Genomic DNA, 21,334 nt, shown 5'->3' with positions numbered 1-21,334 from the left:
GGTGGTGTGTCTGAAAGGACAAAATGACGTTGAAGAAGAAGAAGAGGAGAGGAGGAGGAAGAGGAAAGGAACAAAGAGAGAAAAACAGCAGGTGCAGAAACACAAAGCCGGGGGGACTAGGAAAAATATTAGCCCCCTCAAGGATCTCTGTAGATTCTAGTGAGGTTGCTGGGTGTTCTGTTGTATTCAAATGATGGGTGAAGCTACTTTGATTTGAATCATAACTAGTTGGACCTCAACTAACTCAAGGGCCTAGGGATCATATGGAAGAAGCTGACATATGGATTATAAAAAAATGCCAAGGAACCTCATGCTCTGCAGACTCGCCATCATCAGTTGTCTCCTTTCAGTTGACAACACACACGCTGCTGTCCACGTCCCTGGGGAAGCTGAGCTGCAGCAGGTTAGAGGATGGGCTGAGGAATCAGAGACTTGTGCTCAAGTATCAACGCCATAACTCACTAGCTGAGTCACCTACTAAGAATTTACTTCCTTCTCAGTACAACAAAACTAATGAGTACCTATATTATGCATTGGAATTATCTAGTACATTTAGTACCTATATGTCACAGCGTCTTGATAAATTAAGTAAGAAAAAGCATAATAAAGTGTTTTATATGGTGCCTCGTACATAGTAAATACTCAAGAAGAAATAGCTAACACTCCCTTTTTTGGCTATTATTCATTGCTCCCTTCCAAACCTCTCGTTTTGGGCATGTTATCCTCCTGCATGCTTTTGCCTCTAAAAGTAACACTTGTCTATACTCCTGTGTGTGTTTACTTCAAATGCCTTTAAAATACATTCCTTCTTATCATTGTATGTCCAATTAAAGACAGTTTCTTCAGTACTGTTCTCCCCACAAGGACATATTATTCCAGGTTGTCCAGTGTACTAGGTTTACAGATATAAGGGAAGACAAGACAGAAGAAACCTCTGAGGAGGCATCAGCAGAGAGACAAACCCTGTGCACACCTTATGTTCTTGTAATTAGAAGTAATATTTTCTCTAAGAAGCCACGTGACAGGACAATCTTGAGAACTCCAAGATAAATAATGTAGATGAAGACTCAGCAGAAAACACTGAAAATCAATTACATTGTTCTTTGACCTGAAAACAGTCACTCACCCAAACATTTGGGGCAGCACTGTCCTGGGGGGATGTGGCTAAGGTGCTGAGGACAGGAGAGAATGGGACAGACTTCTCGCACGCACTGTGTCCTGCCTCCCTGAAGAAAAGAGAGAGAAAGAAAAAGCACATTTAGAAAAGCAAGTGCATAGATATTATATAATCAAGACATCTGGAACAAACCTAGGGCCTTCCCTGCTATTAGGTCCCTGGGGTGACTGCTCAGATCCATGTAATTTCTCCCAAGGATCCTTTTATTTTCCCTGTAGGCCACACAAATTGTACCTGCAAAAAGCCTGCCCCTAAAGAGATGATTACAACATCACCTCTCCACACTTGTCACCACCTTTCTTTATCTTTTTCCTTCTCAAGACCAGCCAACTATCTCAGTTTTCCTGGGATTTGTGGCTTTCAGGACTAAAACCAGAGAAGTCTCAGGCAAACCAGGACAAGCGGGCTTCCTTTCTAACCCCAAAGCAAGCAAAGGAACCCTTTGTGTTTCCTGAGACTTTTCCTCCTCTTTCAGACCCCCATCTTTCTGTAGGTCCTGCAGACATCTTCCTCCAGGAAGGCTTCCCTTTCTGCCACAGTTTGAAGGTGTGCTGGGATGGCTCCATGAGGTTCAGATTAGAGGAAGCAGCCAATCTGCTGAAAATGGAGGCACTAAAAGCCTATGTTCAGCAGAACAATTTCACTGAATACACCAAGCTAACCAAATCTGTATCCTTAACTGAGTAGAAGGTATATGATGATTGATATTAGAAGGACTAGCAGAGCCTCAGTGGCCCATGGGAGAAGTTCTAGAACCTTCAATAATCTTCCCTGTTCCTCATTCTCCACGCTTTCTGTCCTCCAGCACCCATTGCCTCTGACACCCATTCCTTCCTTCTTGACCTCAGCATCCTTCCCCCGGTTCTGCCTGTCAGCCTCTCTCTCCTCTCTAGAATGAGAAGATGCGGTATGCCGAACTCCTCCTCCTCTATCCCTCAGCAGTGGTGCCTCTTCTTCCAGCCTCAGCAATTTGTAACTGAATCTTCAGAAAGTTGGGTGAGAAAAACAAAAAGTACTTTCTAGTCAATTTATGTCCAACAACTTTGCAAGGCTCATATGAAAACTATTCTGTGCAATATGAATTGCTATCAAATTTGTGAATAATTTAAGGTTTTACTTTTTAGAAAATCAGTAAATTTGGTAAATAGATCACTAGGCAAAAGAAATTTCAATGGATTGGCTTCTCTGGGATTTGAGCTAGAAAACCAACCAGTGGATGTTCAAGTACCTGTTGTCTCAAGCTGGTACTTTATATCTCAAGAGACCTCAGAAAATGAGGAAGTCACACCTCCAAGAGCCCTGGGCCTGGCAAGAGGTAGATTCCCTCACAGCATTTCCTCACACCTTCTCCACCACTTTCTGCATTAACACCGGACACCAGTCGTCTGGATCATATCCATTCCCATCCCAGCAAACTACCGTCACCTGTTGTTTCTGCTTTCCTTCCTGTTCTTGCCATATTTATTATTATAGTTTATTTTTTGGTAGAGATGGATGAAAAGAGTAGGGCACATTATGTCTTTTTAAATATTTATTGTTTTTAAGCCACTTTACTGTTGGATTCTTCCCCAAACCAATAGAGAACATGTGAAAATACCACAAAAAGCTCTTCTGTTGTTTTTACATTATTTCCAGATCAGCAAGAATCACTCAAAATCTCCTAAGAATCCTTGGCTGTTCTCTGTGAGGTTCCTCACTCAACTCTCAACTCTGCGGAATCCTAAAGTCTGGCCTTTCACCAGACTTCAGAGGCACATAACGTGAGTCTAGGTCAGACTCTGAGGTCTTCCCCAGCTTATACATAAACCACAGAAGTCAAATCTAGAGGGAGGGCATATGCCGCCCTGAGCTATTCATTTCAAAGAAATTCATCTGCAAGCAACTTCCTAAAGTCCTGAAGCTTCAGGCCACATGAGGCTGCCTGTGTGTTGGCTTCCCTTAGGTGCACAGAGAACACATTCTTTTCATCGATAGTCTCTGTTCTTGTTGGATCAGCATCTATTTTTCAAGCATATTTTAAAATTCAAGTTTTTTTTAAAAGTATTGCATAATTGCATAGGACTTAGCTTGTCCAACACTTTGGAAAGCTGGCAAAAGATTATGTGTATTCCAGTCATTTTCCTTACCATAAGGTCAAGGAGCGAATTTTGCATACATAATACAACTGCAGTTTGTGCTTCCCAGGAGTCCGCTAAAGTAACTTGAACTCCAATCTGGGTTTGCTGGTTTAGCTGAGTTGTGTTTTGTTTGGGTTGCAGGATTGTGGCAGAGCCCAAGGCCTGAGGCTGCATTCCAATTAATGCCTCCAAAGAAAGTCCCAGGGCCTTTCGGCTCACAACCTGCTCTATGATTTCAATTCAGCAGGGACTCTGGTTAAACCATAAGCTGTGTCTATGCTGTAAACTAAGAAAGTTAAAATAGCAGAAGGAAACATTTCTCTTTCTAAAAATGCACTAATTCCTACTGTAACGACACTAACTCAGGCTCTATCGGATTATCACAATCCCTTTCTAACTAGCTTCCCTGCGTCGAGTCTTTTCCACTAATCCATCCTGGAAGGTTCAATATGTCCAGGACTCCTTCCCAACATCCAGCCATCATTTCATTATTTGATCAAATATTTGTTTAAGGCCTACCATATGCTTGGGATACAGCAGTGAATATAACATACAAAAATTACTCTCTTCATGGAGGAATTTATAGATTTATGGAGGGAACATCAAGAACTCCGCTAAAAATAGAAAAAGCCTGCTTCCCTGAGTCACCATATGGAAATACACCCACCAAACACCTGCAATGAATGGTTAGATGAGCAAGAAATATATTTTGTTGCATTGAAACACTCAGGTGCATTAGTTCTTTATTTCCACAGTTAGCCTGCTTTGTCAAGATACCCCGTAATTTTCTCTCCAATTTTCTTTCCTGCCAATTCTAACATAGAGAAGCTTCCAATGTATCTTATTTATTTGTTGTCCCCAAGTACATCTTATGCCCGCCATCTTCTTTATACATCCCTCTTTCCCTCTCTCCCCCCATCCCTGACTCTTCTCGAAATCCTGCCTCATTCAAGGTCTATCTTAAGCCTCTTCTCATCTGTGAGGCCCTCTAAATCCCTTCATTCCTCAGTAACCCCTTCCATCTTCCCATATCTCTTCTTTTCACATCTGTTCTCCTGTATTTTTGACACATACAGAAAAGTTTAACCCTCCAAGTTAGACTGTCGTGGGGGCAGGGACCAGTTCTTTGAGTCTAATATCCAAGAGCGTGATGGACTCAAGGAAACATCTCGGTAAAAATGTGCTGAAGGAAAGGAAGAGCCACCACACACAATGAGCGCTAGAATCCGGAGGAATTTTTCAGACTGCTCTAACTACAGGATGCTGAGGAGATGGCACAACTCAGGGCTGTCTGCATCTGCTTATCTTTGTATCTCAATGGGTTTTGCACATTTTAGGTACTAACTAAATGTTTGTTGGTGCTGACATTCCAAAAAGCAACACTCAACTTCAACCTACAAACCTAGTAAAATCCCTAGGATCCGGGTATTTTGTTAAATGTTTGAAAATTTCAAAATATTTAAAATACATGGAAACTAATGACTATATTCTCAACAAGGAAAGGAATGCTAGGAACTTCCATAGCACTGGTGAGTTATGATTTTCACCGTTAGCCTTTCCTTGGAAAGGTAAGCTTGCTCTTTAGAGATGTTCATTTGTCCTACTTGCATATCCAAGTGCTTCTCTGAAAGTAGCTGAAAGGAAGACATGAAACTTGTCCCAGGTCTATCTTCTGTCCCCTTGATGTTTTTATTTCAGCTGATTCAGTCAAGAATACAAATACTTTCTGTCAAAGTTTACCCTAGAGCAGCAGTTTTGTTGCATAATAAAAATCTATCTTTTTAACTATAGTGCTGAGCACAAGATGATAAAACCACAGTCATGTGCATGCAGGATGCTTCTCCCATCCCTGAGGACTACTGAGAATTGGGGCCTGGAAACCACCTGTAGCATGCAACATGGTGCTCATTCCTTGACCAGGATGCGGAGCCTGGCTCCCTAACAGGAGGTGGGAAGCAGAGCAGTGTATTTGTAACCAGTCACAACCAATCAGCTACACTCAACCACATTCTGGAGCCATTGTTTTTCCACTGTTCAATTCTCTGAAGAGAATGGAGTTCTCCATTGATTCTAGATGAAGGTAGGAACAGGGGAAGAGAAAAACTGGAGGGGCTAGTGTAGGGGAGAAATACATCTTGAGTACAAAGAATTTATGTGTAACTCATAACTCTTACATCACAACAACCAGTGGTGCAAAGCTGATTTGTGAGCAGAGCAGCCACTCTGAATTACAAATTGAGTCAAAAAACTTCAGAAAAAACGCGTCTTTAGCCATGCCTCTCTTTGACTTGGAAACGCATTTTGGTAAAGTTCCAGAGCATGACAGTTACTTCCGGGGGTAAAGGTCTTGGCACTTGGCTTCCCCCATTGTTGACCAGTGCAGAACAGGAAATCAAAGCAGAGAAGGGGCAGCAGGTGGGCTGTCAGTCTGTGGAAGGAGAGTAGACAAAGGGAGAGAGGACATCCAAATTATGGTGGGTGGTGAGCCCACTGAGAGAGAGAGAATGAGAGAGTGAGGGAAAGGTACACACGGACACACATACACACACACACTACATTGGCACATGTGTACTACGTTGGCACATTTGTATATTCTAGCATGGTATAATAATTTGTGTGTGTGTTTGTGAGACTGACTTGCTAGATTAGGGCTTTTCAGCTTTGGCACTACTGACATTTGGGGTTAGGTAAGTCTTTGTTTTAAGGGGCCATCTTGCCCATTGTAAGATATGTAGCAGTATCCCTGGCCTCTATCCACTAGATGCCAGTATCACCCTTCATTCCCTGGTTAGAACAAATGGAAATGTCTCCAGATATTGCCAAATGTCCATGGGGAACAAAATCACTCTAGTGCAATGAGAACCATTGCACTAGACCAATGTTTTCTCAAGGCACTGTCCAGGAACTGCATTTTTAATGACTTTCCCAGATGAATTGAACTCTGCTGTGCAAGGCACTGCATTTTGAAAATGCCTCACCAACATGAGCTTCCAGCAAACAGGGATTAAGTCTTATTTACCATGTTAGTTCCTCTGGTAGCTGGCACATATCACAGCCTATAACATGTGCTCAAGTGATGTGTTCTGGATGATGGAGCACATATTTCAGGCGGAGGAGTTTTCTCTGGAGAAGAACCAGGCCCCATTTCACCTCTCTGGTGGCTGGAGGCCACTCTTATTCAGGCTTGGGAAAGATGAGGGTTGGGGGAGCAGAGGTGGGGATGGAGTTGTGATTTAGGTTGATAGGGTTGAATTATGCTTCACCAAGGCATCTGTACTGAGACCAACGCAGGCTTTATCATCACAATCTGTGAGGATTCTGGAACTTTCCACTCCCAAAATCTGAACATTATGCTATACATGAGTTTTTGTTTCCAAGTGATAAAATAGAAATCAGCTTTGATTCTACGCACAGAGAGTCAAGGACATGTCAGCAAAGCTTGACCAAGATACCTATTTTGTCCCATAAAAATCTTGAGCAAATAATGACCCTTAAGAAGTACCCACTGGGCTGACAAAAACAAAAACCTTTTTGTCCTTCACTCCTGTTCAGAGAACCATGACCTGATGTTCTGTCTTGAGAATCAAGTCTGAAACAAATTCCTTTTATTTTTCTCATCAATTACTGTTTCTAAGTCCAATTGTATCATTGTTCATATTATTGTTTTGGTTTCCTATTGCTGCTATAACAGATTACCACACAGACATAGTGGCTTAAAACAACACACATTTATTATCTTATAGTTCTGAAGGTCACCAGGCTAAAATCAGTTTCCCGGGCTAAAATCAAAGGATCAGCAGGGCTAGGTTCCTTCCGGAGGCTCTAGGGAAGAATCTGTTTCCTCGTCTTTTCCAGCTTCTAGAGGCTGCCTGCATCCCTTGGCTCATGCCCTCCTTTCTCCATTGCCAAAGCCATCACTGTAGCATCTTCAGATGTCTCTGACTCTGGCCCTCTGCTTCCATCATCACTTCTGTCTCCCTTTTAAGGACTCTCATAAGAGGGCCCATCCAGATAATGCAGGACAATCTCCCTGTCTCAAAATCCTTAACTTAATTACAGCTGCAAAGTCTCTTTTGCCATAGAAGGTAGGAGTCATAGGTTTTAGGGACTAGCACATGGACATTTGGGGGTCAGGGAGTACATTATTCTTTCTACCACAATTCTTCTTAAAGAAATGACATTTAATTTCACTGTGTAATCCCAAATGTAATATTCCAGGCTTCACGTCACTACAACTCACCAAAATAACCTGTTCTATTAGCCTTTCTTTCACTGAAAAAGCTAGTTTTTCCCATGTTTTTCAGAAAGGAAAAGATAGCCAAGAATCTCAGTTTAAATCCTGGTCATATGGTTGCTGAACTGAACAAGTTCATGTTTACTTCTTGTCTGTTCTTCTTCCTATGCGCGTCTCTAGTTATTCCATCAAACCTTTTAGAAGGTGGTATTCAAACCAGACAATCTGAGTTTCTCATCTTTTTCACTCTTTCCTTATTGTCATAGGCAAATCATTACTGCTGATGGACATCTTCAGGAGCAACTTTTTAGATGTTAATGAAGTAGGAAAACCATCCTGTTTGCCCACAGCCATCTTCAGATGCACAGGCAGGCCCTGCTGGTCAGCAGTAACCCCCTAAATTGAAGTTCCCACCAATCTGTGTGACTTGGCCAGTCATCCTCTGGCCTGTGCCGCTGAGCCTGTAGGGACTTCAATGTCCTCTGATGGCCAGAGAGATGACTCCCAAAGAGTTTGACTGTATTCATCATATTCAAATATACCTGCAGACGACTGTAGAAAGGGGGCTGTCCTGGGTCTGCATGGCACCACAGTGAGGCCTTAGTCAGCTGACAGAGCAGCTCGAGGCCAGCTTTCAGTCGCTGTATAAGTGAGCAGGCCCAGCCCAGCTATGGAGACAGTGTTGGACTTCAAGTGCACATAAAGGTAGAACCAAGGGTCAAAATTTTGTGAAAAATATATTAGATTCATAAATAAATAGATGATGTAAATGTGTTTACTACTGATTCACACACACCATTATAAAACGGGGTTTCCCTATTGTGTTTGCTCAAGGCTCATATTTAAAGGTAAAATTCATCTGTCTTCTTCTTTGAGTCCTTCTTCTTAGTTCTTTCTTGTCACTTACCTGAATGGCAGGTTTGGGGGTTTTTTCCCTATTTTTTTAATGTTTTTGCTTTGAAAAGGAAAATTCAGAAATTCTTCCTCTTCCCCAAACCCAGCTTTCCACACAGGTGGACACACAAATGGTTCATAAGACTGGGACACCATATGAGGCAAATTCTGACTGGTTCTGGTGTCCACAAATATTTTACTCCTTTCTTTGTCTATTTCAGCAGCAGGAAGATGAGACCACCCTACAGGACCACACTCAGATGAGATCTCTGAACAAATGCCTTGGGAACTAAGGGGTAAAGAAAGCCCTGAGAACCAGAATAGATTCGCCAGCCCTGGTTTGTTTGGGGTCTGAAAGCAGGTGCTGAGGGATGACGGCTGGAACATAAGTGATCTGCCCTGAGGAACATGATATCCTTCCCAAGCTCAGAGAGCAGAGAGGTAGGGACTTGCTGATAAGGATCCTGAGAAGCTGGCCCTGCCCTGCCAGCAAGCATGGGTGTTCCCTCTCTGAACAATCAATAAATAAACAAATAAATCCATCAGAGAACACCCTCCTAATATTTCAGATTCGAAGAGACCTCATAGACCACCCTGGTGGGACATTTCTCAACTGCCACCCAAGAAAAAGAGCAAAAGAAAAAAAACGAGACCTTTTCCTTTTCTTGCCATTTTTATCGAAATTCAACCTTTCATCATCATGTAAGAGTCAAAGCTGTTACAAGCCTACTGCTGACACATCAAACGCTTTATCTACAGTCTGGCCCACTTCCAGAGAGATGAAAAGAACAATCATTCAGAACTCACACCTCCTATGAGTTATGAGCCATTCCTGAAAGGAAGGAAATAACACCATTATGCAGGAGAAAGGGCATTTTTCATATTCCCCAGACTGTCTACACCACAGAAAAGCTGGATGTGCACTAAGGAGGAAGACACAAGAAGGACTTTGATCGGGGCAAGAGTCCCTGGAAATACCAACTTGCAAAGAGAGAAACCCAAGCATCATTGAAGAAGTTTCTCTAGAACTTTTCGGTTGACTGTGAAGTTTTTGCTACCAAAAATAGTTTATGTATACTACATGCATTATATACTGTTTCATTTTGTTTTTGTAATGTTTCATTTGGATTTATCATTTGTTCATGGAGGGCAGAAGCCATGTTAATATTTCTTCTGTCTTCCACAAGCACATCTGTCTTCCTAGCTCCACAGTGAGACCATAGTAACATCAGAAGTGTTTGGTTTTCAGTTAAACACACACTTGTTGGGTTGTCAGTGAAAGCCGAAAATAACTCAAAAATGTTTGTGCTTCCGTGAGGTTTCCTGAGGTACAAACATATCTGTTGTTTTGAAATGAATTAGTCTTAATTAAGACACGTCTGGATCCCCTCATCGTATTGACAAAATTATACTTAGAAGTCTTTAAGATATTTCCTAAAAATAGTATGCCCGAACGCACTACTGAAAAATAAGATTACAATTAAACTTCATTTCTAAATAGCAGTTGGCTAGTCACAGCATTTTGGCTTTCATTTGCCCATTAAATGCATATTTGAGTTTTTCTATGTGAGACACTGTGGCCTTCAAATGAAAAATCTCAAAATCTCCATTCAGTATACATTACTATTGGCAGTTCTTTATAAATCTGCAGATTTCAACTATGTGCAGAAATCAGGTGACAACTTTCTAAAATTCTAAAAAAATCTAAAATGTTGTGAGTAATATATCATGGAGTCCTATAAATACTCTGGCCTCCATCAAGGGACATTATCCAGGGAGACTAGAGGTTTCTGGCACTACTCATGCAGACTGGTGACGTCCCTGGGTATTGGTCTTGTCAACCAATTCTGTTTGTGTTCTGAAACAATCAGGCTGCAACTCAACCTTGGCAAGCTCTTGGGATGATTGTAATCTAGGCCAAATGTGATCAAAGGAAAGAAGTATACAGCCTGTTGGAAAGAATAGTCGTGGGGAGTTCTAGTTTGAGCCAAAGCTAGTGTTCAGACATGTCTAGGCAAGTCCAGTGAAAGAGAGAAGTTCACCTGCTTGGATTCTCATGAGAAAAATATCCATCCTAAGGGAGACAGAGATGCAGCACAACAGAATCAGCAGTTACTGAGCCTAGTTACAGAAGGAAGGTATTATTATGAATATAACTTTGCATCTGTTACTCAAGTCATCCCAAGTCCTGTGCCAACAATGCCCGTATTGGTCCTAGGGGAGAAAGATGCTGAAAGTAAAGCCTAAAAGAATTGTGTCACTAAAACCTCTGTGAAATATTCAAGTACAGGCTCCACTGATTTGGGATTCTTATAATTGAGTAAAACACACAAAAAAGAAAGTGATATTGGTCCTTCCCACTTCCCCGCCACACTGCTTTGTCATCAGAGGCCTCCAGGATATTAGTGTCAATGTGCAATCCAAGAGAGTGGAAGTAGTAGCCATGCCAGGCCGAGAACCAAAATCCCTGGAAAAATGGTGGCAGTGCCAGAGTAAACAACGGCAGACAGACATGGCAGAAGATGGAATCTTATCCAGCCCAGGAAAGTGTTATTTCCTCTACTGTGAACTCTGACTTGCTAGGAAGACTCACCATCAGGGTCCAGCATTGGGCAATATAAAATAACACCTATAGACAAAATATAGTTATATTCTCTAACAAATGGATTCATATATTAGCCAGGCAGAAAGAGAAAGTGCTTGGTCTCTTGTAGAAACAATGAATTAAATTAAATCAAGCATCTCCTAGAATAATATCAAGCCAGATTCATAACCGTTGTCTTGTAATCTTGGCCAGAACACTCTGCGGAGAGGCCAGAAGGCAGTAGGTACCTTAGTGAGGTAGCAGCTGGATGGAAAGCCTGCCTGGTCCTATATGAGGGTGAGTGGATGACAGCTCCGTAACTGTGACAACATGCTTAGCAAAGCCAGGGGTTTTTTTCAAGAAAGATGGCAAACCATAGGACTGGACAGTTTAAATCCTTAACCTCATTAAAAGGAACAGAAAAAAGTTCTACCTAAACAACACAATTAGTACCTTATTTCAGGAAATGATGCATAAAGGACAGCAATTCAGGACTTGTTTTTTTTAGGCCATAGCTAGAACAGAAGTTCAAGTGCTCGCCAGAGCTACCCTAAATGTTTCAATGGAAACCAAGGACAGTCTCCATGGTTCCTATGAAGCTAAGAGGAGAAGAGTGGAAGGCCACCTTTGATTGGAAATCAGAGGAAAGCCAATCCACTTAAATCAGCCCTCAGGACTTTAGTGGTGAGTGGACCAGAGATAAGCCACTCAGAACATACCCAAGGGCTCTCTTTAAAGACCAGCATTGAAGGGGAATATTTTGGGGGCAAATGTCCAGGACTCAGGGAGGCAGTGGTTCATAAAAATCCTCCATTTTATCATACTAGGCCAATTGGAGGATGACAGCAATGTCTTGAAAACAGGCAGATTAAGCGAAAGTTTAGCTACTGAAGGTAGAACATCCAGCCCTTTTTTGACCAAGAAATCCAGAAAATCACTTTTTAAATTGATGTGTGTTATTTATAAAAAGCCATATCAACCAGTACTACAGTTTGGTTGTCAAGTTCAGAGAAGTGATATATACAAGTAGCTCAAATTATATGATCAACTCATGACCAGAATATTACTAGTTCTGATTGGTTGAATTTATTTGTGATCTGAAGAATGTCTGGCATATTCACAAGTATGTAGCTTGTGGATATTGCCCTTGTAGTAAAGAATTTCTCTTAATTTTTAGATAAGACATAATTTTTTTTTTTGTTCTAAGTAGCTATCTGGTAAGGTCTGTTGGGGGACTCTGTGGATGAGACTTCAAAACAAAATGCCTCCATCTATCCTCCAAAACTTGCTAAGGTGGAAAATACACTTACATTTCTGATTTACATTTTACCTAACATACATCACATGAACATTCCTGTGCAATGATTATTTTGTATTTTTGTTCTAGGAAGGGGTTTCCAAGGGTCGAGGACAAAGACTGTGACCTACTGAGCCTTTTAACCGGTCTGCCCTGGGATAATATTTAGGCTCAATTCTTGGTCCCTCTTTTGCAAACCCTCCCAGGCAGACTCTACTTTGAAATCGCAAGTGGTCCATTCTCTTGGATTAACTTTGCCTGGAAAATGGTTGCTCTCATTATAACAATAACAAAACACGCCTTGGTGGGGGGGCTTATGTGACCACAAAAGGATAAGGATTCAAAATCCATAGTTCTCAAAGGGTCTAGTGGGTTTACTTTAAAAAGCAGAAGAGTTCTTAAAACTTGGAAATGAAAAGAGCAGTACTAGCACCAAAACTGCTCAGAGCAAACATTTTAAGTGATTCTAGTCTCAAACATTCCCAACTCCAAAGGGTCCACAGGAATGAAGGGGGAGAGCCTCAGTTATACATGCTCCCAATGTTACAGCAAAAGCCCACAAATCATCAAAAAGAGGTCATTTCCTTCATCCGATAATTAGATGTGAGGTCTTTGCACTGATATATTCTCAAAACTCCAAATCTGATCTATCATTAGAATTGTAGAAATAACGATAACCACAAATGTGGAAATGATGCCAAACTCCAGATAAATGGGTGATGAATCAAAACTTTGAGGGAAAATAATGACTTTTTTTAATGTTTATGAAAACCTAGCCCATGAAGACATGAGCGGATCTGTGCCTTAAGCTCAGTACAACCCAGGAAAGTTTCCAGACCCAAAATCAAGAAGAAAAACTGGAAACCCACATCGTTCAAGGGAACAAACCACAGGGGTTAAGAATTCCTTCAGATCTCTGCTTCTATGCCTCACTACTGTACACCAAAGTTACTTCACTTCTCTAAGCGTCAATTTCTTCATCTGTAAATTAGGAAAAACAACAGCCCCCAAGCTCACAGAGTTCACATAAAGAATAAGAGGATGCAGGTAAAGCTTTCAGCTCAGTGCCTGGTGCATAGTAGGCGTTCATTAAACGCTAGCTCTCACAAATATTTGGGGTCAAATTAATTTTGAATCCCAGCCAGCTCCATAAATTAGTAAATGAGTGACCTTGGGCAATGAATTTAATCTGAGTCTTGGTTATTTTATTACTAAATAATGTCATTTTCCTCACAAAGCTGTTGTGAAAATTTTATGAGTGAATGTGCTGAAAGTGCCCAGCACAGTACTTGATCTATAAAAGTTACCAATAAAAATGAACCTTCGGCACCCTCACCCCCACCCTGCTCTCTTTAGGATTAGCCGTTCAAAGATATGTTTCACTGGCCAAGAGAACAGGACTGTGAAAGGTACAGGGCTGTGGTGACTTTTCCTCTGAGTTACTTGGAGAACATTTGTTTTCCTTGGCACCGGTAACACATGGAGTAGTCTTTGTGGTGTACAGTAGTGTATACATTGCCCATGTATTTGCATAAAGTTTCAAAGCACTTTCTTGATATATGCTGTATGACAGCTGCTGTCACAATATATTTATAGAAGTTCTACACAGATTTAATAAAATAAACTTGCAAATGTTTGTTTTCCTAAGGAGGGGTGTGTTTGGGGGTTGGTGGGGATAATCATTTCATCTCACTATAGAAAGTAACACATGCTGGCACACTCCCTCGCTCCATTGCCACAAATAGGCTGGTGTTTCCTGCAAATACACGAGGCAACCTCACAGATACAGTAGGTCACTGTATAACCATTTTTTTAAAATATGAAAAACAGCATTCATGGGTGCCATAACCACAATCCAACTGAGCTCTAGAGGGAAGGATAAAATAGAAGGCTATGGCTTATAGCACAGAGAATCCCTCAGGCTAATTATGATAGCCCCAGCTGGCTGTCCATCTTTCTATATACAGGAGTTAGCCAGACTGAATGATGATAAGCTCTTACTAACATATGCCAAGGTATACCTCAGTCTTCTTTCAGAGGCACTAAAAGAATTATCTGGATTGACCAAATCTTTCCATCAAAAACATCAAGGCAATTTACACTCAATAATCTCCTACTGCATCTCCTAAGCTAGTACTTTGTGGAATCCTGTTTCATAAGAAGTTAATAGGGGTTCCATGACACAAGACTCCTACAAAGAAATGAGTGAGGTTGTGTTAAATGTTTCTTTCATTGCAGGACTTTTCTTATCCTTTAATGTATATGGATATTCAGTGGGGACAATATAAGATATAGTGTTCCTCAAACTTATTTCACCATAGAACCCTTTTGTCATGGCACATAAACATACTTTGGTACGATATTATGAAGAACATAATTTGGAAAACGCTAGTCAACTTCAATTTACTACTGTAGGTGTATCTTAAGTATCTACAGCCATAGAGTCCTTCCTCCTCGGAGCAAATTTCTTGGCAACAATTTCTGGTTAAGCAAGTCCCAATACTGGGCAATCAATATTCCTTAATTGAGCAACCAATTCTATTCCCCAAAGCCTTCTCCCCTCCCACAAAATACTATATTAAATAATACACTCTTCAAATTCAATTTAAGAATCTATTTTTATAGATTCCAAGAACCACCCTTTCACTGGTTTTTGTGTTTGTTTGAAGGATACTGTCACTACAAGCTATCTAGGGATTCCTATTCATTTTGTTTTTGTTTTTTTCAGAACTTTTACACATTTTACCATAGAACAAAAAATTCTAGGCTTCTACATAAACTTTTTCCAGTTCTATAAAACAGGTCCCTCTACCAACGTCTGGCATTTGTGGAATATTTATAAATACCATAGTATGAAAACTCTACCTCCCACATCCTCTGAAAACATAGCTGGCTACAAATTCCCCAGGCAGACTATGTGGGATATGCGGTTTCCAGGCCTTTAAAACGGCTACTTGTAGACATGCTGAGGAATATTTCAGCCAAGTCCTTCTCTTGTCTTTTTTTCACCTAGCAAACTTGCCCCTCAATCCTTGTCTCCGGGTGGCCTTAAAAAAGTGACACATGGTAAACAAATAGAACCCTTATAGAATCCTCAGTAGGTGGTAATGGCAGAAACAAAGATCCAAGGAAAAGGCTTGTTTACCCCTGTAGGTCCCTTTGGGTGGTACTTCATGGAACCACAAGTGAGGCTGTGACTGGGCAGCGCTGGGCTAGGTTAGGTCAAGGAGCTGCAGAAACAGAGTAAAACGAGGCAGGAGCTTTGGGGATCAGGCAAGGATACCGGGCTGGGAGCAGCCAGAAGGATCAGTGCCCTTCCAGCTCCTCTCCTCCACTTGTGCCTGGTGTTTTAAAGAGGCACGGGCTAAAATAGCATGAATTTCACACCCATCTCAAGCCCCTCATGTCTCTGATATTGAAATTAAAATAATAATATCAATGAAACGACATTTTTTTAAATGTGAGAGATTTGAATCAGCTTCCCCATTAGTCTTATTTTGATTTTTACTTATGACCTTCAAATTTGACTCAGCATATACACAAAATTTTATATCTACAGTCAAGGACTGTGTCTTTTGTTCACCACTGTGTCCCCGGTGCCCAGCACAATGTCTTTTCCCAATAAATAATTAAAACCGTTGTTGATAGACTACAATACCATTGGGTATCTGCCTTTTCCACTTGAAATCCTAGCAAGCAGTTTTCATGAGTTTCCCAAACTAATATTTTATTGCCCATTTAATATTCCATTATGCTGATGATATCCTTGACAATGAACTCATACATACTCCTCCAAATTCCATTTCTGTCTTTAGATAAGAGAGGTCCCACACAGAATCATTCAGGCTAATCACCATATGCCCAGGTAGCTGTCCATCTTGCCATATGAAGGAGTTAGCCAGATGTGACAGACAGGGACAATTTATCCTTAACTGTACACAAGCTCTTCTCTTCCCCTTCAGGTGGGTGGAGCCCAGGGTTGGTGCCTCTTCCCAGGTGGGCAATGTGCATACCTGGAAGCCTCTAGATTGGAGGGTAGCAAAGATATCTTATGAGCATGTCTGGACAGACACACAGGAACCAAAGGACAATGGCAATGCTTAGAAAACTGGAAAAAGAGCGAAAAATTATTTGCTTTATATTTAAACTAGATCCGGATCCCCAATCTGTGCCATATGTGGAAAACTCAGCTTAAACCGGTGGTTTTCAAACATGCGACCTCGGGATGCCTTTACACTCTTAAAAATTATTGAACCTCCCAAAGAGTTCTTGTTTACGTGGATTATATCTATCTATCAACATTTACTGTATTAGAAATTAAAACTGAGAAATTTTTAAAACTTGTTCATTTTAAAATAAAAATCCTTTATGTTGACATAAATAAAATGTTTTCATGGAAAACAACTATACTTTCCAAAACAAATTAAAAAATTAGTGAGAAAAGCAACACTGTTCTGTCTTTTTGTAACTCTATTTAATTTCTGGCTAACAGAAGACATTGGGTTTTCGTATTTGCTTCTTTCAATTTATTGCAATATTTTTTTTGGTTGTAGTATATAAAGAAAATCCAGCCTTACACAGCTATGTAGCTGGAAAATAGGGGAGGATTTTAATAGCAATTTCAGATAACTGTGGATGCTCTTTTTTGATACTATACCATAATTCAACAATCTTAAAGATTGGTTGTAATGTGGAATTCTAAACTATATCTTGCACACCAAATGGAAATTCTTCCCACGAATAATTTTTTTAACATTATGCATTGGTCCTTTGGAAAATATTGATTTCTGTAGATCTTCCAAATGTTAATTTATTTCATTATCAAATATCAAAAATAAATCACACTTATTAATATCTTCTCTTACCTCTTCAGAAAAGTCTTTAACTATTAGAAAGCTATTACGTTCACAGTGGCAAGTAAAAGTTTTCCAAAATTCTAATCTTCACATGAAAGCTCAAATTTTATCACTGGCAACAAAGATTGCCATTTGTTTTCCTTAAAGCGACACTTTTTTTTTTTTGAGAAAATGTCTGCCAAATGCCCAAGCCTGAAATAATTTGTCTGTCAGTCATTCTTTCAAGTAAAAGTGAAATTGTACGAAAAAAGTGGTTGGTTCAGCTCACAACTCAAATAAACACATAAGTGTTTTCCTTTAGATATCCACTGTATTCCAATACTCAGCAGATTTTTTTGCATACCTCCAGGTTAAAATGATGTGTATTGAAGGGTAAGATTTTAATAAAAAACCAATAGTTTTTAGTTTCATCAGAGACATTTTTAGTAAAAATGGCTTGTTTTAACTGAGAGTACACGGTGGTGACAAGACAATGACCACTTTGGTGCCTCGATCTGTGCTAAGGCTCTAGCACTTTGACTCACCATCAGTGCAAATGTGAACATAGACAAAGAGGCAAATAATGTCTTAGTATTATGGTAAAAAACAGCTTTGAACTTGCGAACCCTCTGAAACAGTCTTGGGGATCCCAGGGGTCCACGGACAACACTTTGAGAACTGCGTACTCAAATGCTTTGACTTTTACATTCTTGAGGTATACCTCCATGAAGTAATTCTTACAACCATGATAAACAAAGGAAAGTGTAGCAGCACATCTGGGTCATAGAAATGAACTCCACGGCTCCAGGGAAACACTGTGCGTCATCACTTCAATCGGCCAGTTCACTTAGTGGACTATAATGCCATATGGACTATGGGGCGAAAAAGGGATAATCAACACCACCCACAGAGCAGCCAGATATGGGCAATCAAAGCCTGAAAACACTAGCTTTGTTCCAGTAAAACTGTCAAGAATCCATATTAGTCATTTACACTCATATTTTCAGGTATTCAGTAGAAAAAAGAAAAGCCCTTTGTGTGGGTAAAAAATGAACTACAACTCTAGGAGGCAAGACTGAGAAAGAGCAGATGCTTATGTCTCTAGTGTTTATACTTTTTCTCTAAAAACACATCTGTCATCAACTTTAACTTAGAAGAGCAACAAAGCGCTTTTATAAATAAACACAGTGGCCATTTTCATTTTAGTGACTCTGAATTCTTGGTAATCAATCTGATGGCCATGAAACGCCAGCTAAGCCTTCCTTCTTCAATATGCTTTAGGCAGTGTACTCACAAGATGGTCATTGTCTTGAGTAAACCACGACCTACAAGAATCAGACCTGATTCTTGGCTGAAGCTAACAACATGGCATTTTTAGCTGCTTGCTTAGAATTTTCATCTAAGAAAGCTGAATGAGAAGTTTCCATATTCCCCTCATTTCAAAATCCAAAAGATCCTTGCATTAAGTTTGACCTACAAAGAAGAAATAATCCCATGGAGAACCTGTGAGTCATAAAAATGATAGTGATTGAATGTCTGATTGTCTAATAAAGTCATCCTTTGACTCCTCCTGGTCCTGTTACCCAAACACTGGTCCAAATCTATCTACCTAGAGCCACAGCCTCATCCCAGTTCCCAGAGGTCAGGGCAAACGAAACGAGGGGGCAACCCATCTCAAGCCCTCTCCCTTCCCAACTGCCCAGAGGTACTTGATACTGAATCACCTTCCTAACTAGGTTGGGCCAGGAGGTAATATTCCAATGCTGAACCCAAAGGAGGGGATCTGGAATTGTTTCTGAAACTCCAAGAGTTCTTGAGCCTTTAGCCTGACACCTCCTGGTCATGAGCATCCCCGGCTGTCCCAAACTCCTAGGAGCTGGACAAGTTAACTGATAAACCTTGTTTCAGCTTCCAAACAAATGTGATAGCCAAATAGGTAGGTCAGAAATATGCTGGCAGCTGTATCTCCAGAGCTGTTTCTTTTAGTCACTAGCAGCACACGAACACACTCTAGGTTCCCCTGTCTGTACCCCAAACCTGGTTCAAAGATAAACATCCATAGGACCTGAAATGAGTACTAGTCTCTCCAGCTGCACTCACTCAAATTGAGCCATGCTTTCAGGCTGCGCTTCTGCCTCATCCCTTTCTTAATCACTGAATACTTATTCTGCCTAGCACCACTACACCTAGAACCACTTCTCTCTCTGCCCTTAAACTCCAGGCTAAAGCGTAAAAGCCTCCTTCTTGCAGGTAGAACTTCCTAAAAAGGATCTGACACTTGCCTCCCTGGAATGTGTGAGGACCCTGCACTCCTGACTCCCGGAAGTAGACACTGCCCTCCTGGGATCCCTCTACCACGTCTCAGGCCCCAGGCACTAACCAGTTGCCCAAACCTGGACGGTGGAGGTCCTACTGCCCTGGGTCTGCTCCTTGGCCTGGTGGAAACTCAACTTTTTGAGCCTACCCTCTGCTTCCTCCCCCTCGCTGTCACATCTGGGAGCTGTGCCTCCTAGACAAATACAAACACATATTTAGAAATTAAAGAAGGCAATTCAGAACAGCATTTTAAACATTATAACTCCCTTGATTAGAAGATCAAGTCCTGTTATGTTTAGGGGTAGCAAACCATTTTCAAACTTATTTATAAACAGCAATCACATAATTATATACAAACAATTTGCATGGAGTCTACAGATTCATTTTGTCTATTCATTAAAACAGAACCCCTGAGTCATTGCTTACAAATTACTGTGCCTTTATATCCTCCACAATTCTTGAAATCCTGCATTACCTGACACCTAGAGAGGAGAACCAAGAGTCAAACCCCAGGCTGGAGTTTTTCCAAATAACTTCTTTGAATACCTGCATCAGAATTACCCAAGTCATTTGCTAAAAATGCACATTGCATAAAAATGAGGCCACCATGTACTTACTGTCTCAGAATCTGAGTGTAGAGCCTGGGATTTTAACGAATATTTCACACTCAGGATTTTTAGCATTAGTCGTATCAGTAAGTCACATGTGGGGATAATAGTTCATTAAAGAGAGGAACATGCAAAAGAGCTAAAATAATCCTCATCAACCACTAAAGAAAGTCTATAGGCAATACTTAAAACTGATGAATCAGGAATGAGCATTACATTCACATTCTTGAATAATGTGGAGAAAGACATTGGAAGAAACAGCTGAAAGCATTGGAATTGGTCACTAATGGGGAAAAGGATGCAGAGTGGGAGTGGGGGAGGGGGGACTATTGATTTTGTTATTAACCTTTAATACTATTTGATTGTTTTCCATGCCCACATATTAATTTAATTGAAAATGAACATGCATTAAAAATAATGAAAATAAAATACTCTATTATTCAGAATTTTAATTTACTCAGATTAGTGTTTCCACCCTGTTTCTATTAATCTGTGGTGGTAAAATGGCACTTCTTGAAAAAAAAAAAACATAGGAATCAAGGATGACTGTTTTTTCAATTTTGGTTTACTTTGACAGAAGACAAAATATGCCAACATATAATTTTAACCCTTAGCTTGGCTGTCTACTGTATTAAACGAATAAAAAATTTCATACAACCTTCCCTCCCAATAAAATTCCTAAATTTCTAAATAAAACCACTAAATTCCTACAAGTTATCAAAAATGGATTCTATTCATAATATCTTGGACTAGTTCAAATTTTCTGTGACAGCCACATAATTCCCACTAAAATGTCACAGCAAACAGCATAATTCGATATTCTCTAGGAAAGCCCTGTAGTTTTTCTTTGCCCAATCTTTGTGTCAAATTTGTATAAATAGGGGTTGGAGTTCATACGTTCAGGGCCTCAGGAGACTTGAGATTATTTAGAAGTTTGGCAAGGGATGTTGGAAGTTGGGAGGAATGTGCTCAGGACAGCGAAGACAGAAATGTGGAGAGGGTCAAAGAGGAGGAGAAACGTGGAGAAGGACAGCTAACTACAAGGAGAAGCAAATTCTCAGACTAACATCCCTCCCAGCAAACAAATACAGAAAGGTCCACAACCCAACGACATCAGATTTGTTTCCTACACTGAGTAGGCTAAATTTTTTCACCTAGGTCCATCATCCTTCATCAGTGCCAATCAAGGATTACAATCAGAAAACGTTTTAACTGAGGAGTCTGGGTTCCCAAAGATGTATGATGACTAGCCACAGGTGACAAAGTGTGACA

The 21,334-nt window shown here is 40.5% G+C and overlaps 1 protein-coding gene across 7 annotated transcripts in view; it reads right to left on the bottom strand.

The window, feature by feature from the left end:
* The window catches only part of BMPER (BMP binding endothelial regulator), a 234,154-nt gene that overhangs the window by 104,006 nt on the left and 108,814 nt on the right, over window positions 1–21,334 (bottom strand). For all 7 annotated transcript variants that reach the window (XM_070264816.1, XM_070264821.1, XM_070264818.1 and 4 more), the window contains exon 7: window positions 1,127–1,226. In XM_070264816.1, the coding sequence (XP_070120917.1) occupies window positions 1,127–1,226 (100 nt within the window). The remainder of the gene's footprint in view (window positions 1–1,126; window positions 1,227–21,334) is intronic.

The sequence above is a fragment of the Equus caballus genome, chromosome 4, assembly GCF_041296265.1.
Source record: "Equus caballus isolate H_3958 breed thoroughbred chromosome 4, TB-T2T, whole genome shotgun sequence".
Taxonomy (NCBI): Eukaryota; Metazoa; Chordata; class Mammalia; order Perissodactyla; family Equidae; genus Equus; species Equus caballus.
This window is presented reverse-complemented; position numbering and strand designations above follow the sequence as displayed.